Raw genomic sequence first — 6,556 nt, forward strand, 5'->3', positions numbered from 1 at the left:
CAACATCATTGATAATCTTGTAACTCGGTTCTCTTTGAAGGATCTTGGTCCACTTCATTATTTCCTTGGTGTTGAAGTCTAACGTTATCCTGGTGGTCTTTTGTTGTGTCAACAGAGATACATCACAGATCTGTTGCAGGAAGTTAATATGCACAATTTCAAGGGTGTTCCAACACCAATGGCTTCTACTGTTGCTTTCCCAGAGTCTGCTGAATATTCTCTAGTTGATGGCTCTCTTTATATGAGGATAATTGGTAAACTTCATTACCTTTCTTTTACACGTTCGGACATAGCATTTGCAGTTAGCAAACTCTCACAGTCCATGCACCATCCTTTATTATCACATTGGACAGCCATGAAGCGTCCCCTTCGATATCTTCACCAGACATCTTCATTTGGCCTTCGAATTGCCAAAGAACATGATCACCGTCTTTTAGCCTACTCAGATTCTAATTGGGCTGGAGATCTTCTCGATCGAACCTCTACAACAGGTTATGTTGTTTACCTTGGCAGTTCTCCGGTATCCTGGTCCTCTAAAAAGCAAAGATCTGTCTCCCGATCCTCCACAAAAGCAGAATATCGGGCTATTGCAGCTACTGTTTCTGAAACAAATTGGCTAACAAGTTTACTCCATGAACTTCGGTTTCATATTTCCACCACTCCTCAGATATTTTATGACAATGTCAGCACCACATACATTTGCGCCAACCTAGTGTTCCATAGTTGGGTGAAACATATTGCTATTGATTTTCACTTTGTTCGTGAACAAGTTCAAAACAAGCATATCGCAGTTCAACACCTTCACTCGGCTGATCAAGTGGAAGATATACTTACCAAACCACTTCCAAGAGCTTATTGTGTCAAGCATTTCTCCAAGTTGGGTGTTGTTGACACCACCAACTTGCGGGGTAGTAATAACGGATGAGACTCCTTACCTTTGTAGAATTCTATTTTCGTACTTCCTGATCCTTATGAATCTTTTTAATAGTCTTTATCTTTTCTAGGTCTTGTATAGATTCTTTATATAGTAGCCATATGGTCAATAATAAGATATATACAATTTTCCCATCTTTGCTCTCGTTTCTTTACTATTTTCCTTTTAAGAGGAGATATAGAAGAACTTGTATCTTGTTCCAAAGATTCGTTTTTCTTAGGTAATATATGCTCAAAAAAGTTAGCATGCAACGATTCAATAATTGTGTGAGGGCTTGGGATCTCAAGATTCAAAAATCTATAAGCCTTACAGGTTTGTGAATAACCAATAAATACACAATCTACTCCTCTATAGCCAATCTTAGTCAAATGTTGATGTGGTAATCTAACATGAGCCAAACAACCACATACTTTAAAATAATTTATATTTGGCTTTCGATTCTTCCAAAGTTCATATGGAGATGAATCATGTTTCTTGGAAGGAATTCGATTCAAAATATGACATGCAGAAAATAAGGCTTCTGTCCACAAATTTTTAGTGATACCAGATCCATAAAGCATAGAGTTAACCATTTCAAATGAAAGATCTATTTTTCTTTCTGCTACACCATTTTGTTGTGGTGTATAAGACATAGTCAATTATTTCTCAATGCTTTCTTTTTCACAAAAATCAATAAAATCTGATTTTAAAAACTCTCCACCTCTGTCATATCTAATTGATTTAATCTTCAAACTCAATTTATTTTCAACTTCTGCTTTATATGTTTTAAAAGTCTCAAATGCCTCATCTTTTGTTTTTAATGGAAAGACATATATATACCTTGAGTAATCGTCAGTGAAAGCGATAAAATATCTCTTTCCATGACGTGATAAACAATCCATCTCACAAATATCAGTGTGGATTAACTCCAAAAGTGTGGATATCCTTTCAATAGACTTAAAAGGTTTCTTTGTTATTTTACATTTACTACAAGTAATACACTTAGCAACATGATCCTTTCCACAGTCTTTACTTAATCCATTTTTAACCATAAGTTGAATGGATCTAAAATTCACGTGACCAAGACGTTCATGCCATAATTCTAAAGACTCCACAACATAAGAAAAAAATAAATTCATTTTCAATATATATTGAGTTTGAACATGCCATTTGTAGTATAACCTTTTCCAACAAACATGCCTAGTTTAGACAAAATAAATTTATCTGCCTCAAAAATCATTTTAAAACCATGCTTCGAAAGAAGCGTACTTGACACCAAGTTCTTTAGAATATCAGGAACATGCAATACGTCTAACAATGTGACCATCTTTTTGGAAGTGAATTTTAGTTCAACAGTTCCTTTTCCCACAACCTTAGCAGAGGATGAGTTTCCCATATCCAAAACTTTATCGCCCCCCACTAATTCATAGGTCGTGAAAGAATTTTGATTACCTTATATAGGACGAGTTGCACCAGTGTCTATCCACCATTCCACTTGATCTCCCGCTACATATGCTTCTGTGACCATTGCCACTAGTTCATTTTTTGTATTGTTATTTGCCTTTTTCTTTCTTCTTTTCAGCTTTAAGAATTTTACAATCACGTGCATAGTGACCAATTTTATGACAATGAAAACATTCATTCGACTTAGAATTGGAATTAGAACGCTTAAAAATTTTACTCTTCTTTGCCTTCAAAAATTTATTATTGGCAGGTTCCTTCTTGATCGATTTTTCTTCAACAACATGGGCTTTCATGATGGGCTCCTTCAAGATGTTATTGTCATGATATCGTGTCTCTTGTTCAATTTGCAAGTGCTGCAATAATTGTTCAAGAGTCAAATCTTCCTTCTTTTGCAAGAGTTTGCTTCTGTACTCCTTCCAAGATGGAGGAAGTTTTGATCCAATAACACCAACATCAAAGTTTTCATCAAGAGCAATTCCAGATATAGCAATTTTATTAGCTATAAGTTGAAATTTTTGTACTTGTTCAGTGATTCACTTGTCATCAACCATTTTGAACTCCATATAATTTGAAACAAGAAATTTCTTTGAACTCGCCTCTTCTGCTAAATGGATAGCTTTAAGAGTATCCCAAATCTCCTTAGCAAGTTTGCACTTAATATAATATTGATCATAATATGTATTGGACATTTCTCCAAGAATATAATTCTTGCATAAGTAATCATCATCTTGCCATTTGGCAATTTGTTCTTTAATCATAGTAGCCTCGTTTGTTGCTACCTCAGAACCAGGAGCGTCAGGACAAGGTTTCTCAAGAACATATGCCAACTTTAATCGTCTTAAAAAGAATTCCATCTTTCCACGCCATCTAGGAAAGTCTTTTCCATCAAATATTTCAAAATTAGGATTGGGAAAATTTGGAACACTGTTTGTTATTGATGTGGATGTCATAGAGACAACTATCTTCAAATTGTTAGAACAACTGAACAAGAATGATAAAAATATAAGGAATTCAAAACAAAACTTGCTTGGCTTAGAGGCACGTTAACACATTTCTGGAATAGAGTTGGAGTCTCTCCCGCGAGCAATCGGAAGAATAAATAACAACTCTATTTTCGGGATTCAACTAAGCCACAAAACAAGTAGCATTCAGGAATGTTGCTCTTCTATTCTTGAATTGGTGATTTCACCTTTTGATTAATGTCCCACAAGTGTTTTTCAAGGGAAAGTAGGTTTTTTTGAGTGCTTATATTTTCAACCAAAAGAACTTAATTTATAGGACAAAAGTTTTGCAAGAAAAAAACTTTTAATTAAATAGTATTTATTATAGGTTCATGAATTAAAAATAAAACGTATCTTTCAAACAATCCATAACGTAGAATTTTAAAAGTGTCTTGCAAAACATCTATAACGTATAATTAAAATAAAAATGAATGTTACAACTCATATTCATGTATTTTGTTATTTCAAAACTTTTAACGGATGAATTTATTTCTAAATTAATTGAAACACTAACTCTTACAATATAAAGTCGATGAAATATGATTTCGACTAGTCACATGATATAGAGCTGATGGAAAATAGTTTCGGCTAGTGATATGATATAAATAAATAAAAAATGGTTCTGGCTAGTGATACAAAGCTGAAGAGAAATTGTTCTGGCTAGTGGTACAAAACCTATGAGAAATGTTTCTGACTAGTGATACAACGCCAACGGGAAATGGTTCCAGCTAATGATATGATATAAAGGCGATGAAAAGTGGTTTCAACTATTGATATGTTATAAATTCGATGGAAAATGGTTCTGATTAATGATATTTTTTTGAAGGGAAATAATTTCGGCAAGAGTTTGATTATTATGATTTGATGCTTATGTTTGACATATTTGTTAATTGTGATTGATGCACTTGTTACTTATGATCGATCTAGTTGATATTGAGATTAATATACTTGATACCTGTTGATTGTTGAATTGTGACTGTTGAACTGTTATTATTGAGCCTTGTGAGTCGTGTATTGTAGAACTGTTAGGTTGGGCTGATTTCTATGCATATTGTAGTTTGAGGAGGTTCGGTTGGGATGAAATGAGTACTCGATTTCTAGCTTGTTTTTTATTAGATTTCTTGTTGGGTACCGTGTTGTTGGTACTCACTCCTTGCTTCTATACTAGTTCAAGTTCCGAGCCCAGTATAGCATGATTGCTCTTTCTCTCCCATTTCCGAGGCTTGTCAAGGACCTGTTGAGAGGTAGTTTCTTTTCATCCTGGCGGACCCCTTCATTTCTTGTTTTTATGCTTTGTTCTAATTGAGAAATAAATACTTGAGACTTGTACTTATTTCTTAATTCTGCAATTTATGTATTAGTGGTTTGTACACGTAACAACCAGGTTTCGGGGTGTTAATAAAATGAATAAGTTTTCTGTTTTTATCTTGTTCTTGCTTTATTTTTCTACATTTTTTTCGATTCTTCTAGGTTGAGGCTAATTTGTCTTAGTAAGGATAGACAAGTGTCATCACATCCAATTTTTAGATCGTGACAAAATCACCAGTATAAATCAATACACCTACGAAGAATTATAAGGATCTTAACATAGAAATTTTTGAGGTGTTTAGCAAATATTGATGTCTTGGAGCAATAGCGTAATTGTTAGAAAAAAATAATAGGAAATATAAATTGAAGAAGAAGACTTTGAGGCGTGTAATCACTTTCTTTAAAGAGATATTGCATGTATACATATTGGGAAAATACAAACAAATCCCTTCAGAATACAACAAAGCCATATGTTTATACATACAGATTTTTCTTAGACTATTTCTAGAAAATATTTATATTTATAGAAGTTAAGAGATGACTTTTAATAAGATTCATGTTCTTTCATGATCAAACGACTTTTCATATGAGTCATGTTCTTTCATGAACAAATGACTTTTCATAACAATCATGTTTTTTTCATGAACAGATGTGTCTGTTCAATTTAAGACCTCTATGTATTACAAAATATTCAACAACGTAATAAGAGTGCATCGTCCCATCATAATGCAATAATATGTAATTATTTAATATTTAATAAATAATAATGATATTTCATATTATATATTTTATACATTTGACTAATACCCCGGCGACGTTTATGGATTTGATGAATAAGGTGTTTAGACAATACCCGGATATGTTTGTAATTCTGTTCATAGATGATATTTTAATCTATTCGAGAAGTGAGAATGACCATATTGATCATTTGAGGTTTCTATTGCAAATCCTTAAGGAAAGACAACTTTTTGCTAAGTTTAGCAAATGTGAGTTTTGGCTAAGGTCTGTGGCTTTCCTAGGCCACAACATTTCAAGTAAGGGTATTAAGGTAGATCCTATTAAGATGGATGCAGTCAAGAGTTGCCCTAGACCTCTATCACCGACATACATTAGAAGTTTCTTGGGTTTGACTGGTTACTATAGAAGATTTGTTGAGGGGTTTTCCTTCATTACTTCTCCATTGACGGCTTTGACTCAAAAGAATGCCAAGTTTATATGGTCCAAAACTAGTGATAAAAATTTCCAAGAGTTGAAAGATAGACTTACTTCCGCTCCGGTGTTGACCTTACCGGAAGGTACGAATGGCTTTGTAGTATATTGTGACGCCTTTAGAGTTGGATTGGGATGTGTTCTTATGCAAAATGGTAAGGCGATTGCCTATGCTTAAAGGCAACTAAAGGTTCATGAGAAGAACTATCCTACCCACGACCTTGAATTAACGGAGGTGGTATTTGACTTAAAGATTTGGAGGCATTATTTGTATGGTGTGCATGTGGATGTTTTCACCGACCACAAAAGTTTGCAATATATGTTTACCCAAAAAGATCTAAATCTTCGCCAAAGGAAGTGGCTTGAATTATTGAAAGATTATGATGTAAGTGTTCTCTATCACCTCGGTAAAGCAAATGTGGTAGCGGATGCCCTTAGTCGGTTATCCATGGGTAGTGTTGCACATATTGATGATGAGAGAAAAGAGTTGGTTCAAGATGTTCATAGGTTGGCCCGATTGGGAGTTAGACTAGTGGATTCCACCAAGGGTGGTATTATGGTCCATAATGGGTCTGTATCATCTTTTGTAGCCAATGTTAAGGCAAAGCAATATCATGATCCGACTTTGGTAGAATTGAAAGAAGCGGAACTTAAAAATTCC

At 34.2% G+C, this 6,556-nt stretch overlaps 1 protein-coding gene across 1 annotated transcript; it reads right to left on the minus strand.

Annotated features, from left to right (window-relative positions):
- Positions 1–2,466: 2,466 nt before the first annotated feature.
- LOC107062898 (uncharacterized) lies at positions 2,467–3,231 on the minus strand. The gene is made up of 2 exons (XM_015314097.1): positions 2,970–3,231; positions 2,467–2,876 (listed from the first exon to the last, which is right to left on the minus strand). The coding sequence occupies exons 1-2, from the start codon at positions 3,229–3,231 to the stop codon at positions 2,467–2,469; spliced, it is 672 nt and encodes a 223-aa protein (XP_015169583.1).
- Between the last annotated feature and the right edge of the window lie 3,325 nt (positions 3,232–6,556).

The sequence above is a fragment of the Solanum tuberosum genome, unplaced genomic scaffold (genome assembly GCF_000226075.1).
Source record: "Solanum tuberosum cultivar DM 1-3 516 R44 unplaced genomic scaffold, SolTub_3.0 scf00279, whole genome shotgun sequence".
NCBI classification, from domain to species: Eukaryota; Viridiplantae; Streptophyta; class Magnoliopsida; order Solanales; family Solanaceae; genus Solanum; species Solanum tuberosum.

Excerpts from the sequence above, each read along its gene's own strand:
- LOC107062898 (XM_015314097.1), bottom strand. The coding sequence starts at position 3,231 with ATGGAATTCTTTTTAAGACGATTAAAGTTGGCATATGTTCTTGAGAAA. Across the intron at positions 2,877-2,969 it reads CCATTTAGCAGAAGAGGCGA|CTAATAAAATTGCTATATCT; the intron begins GTTCAAAGAAAT and ends TTCAACTTATAG.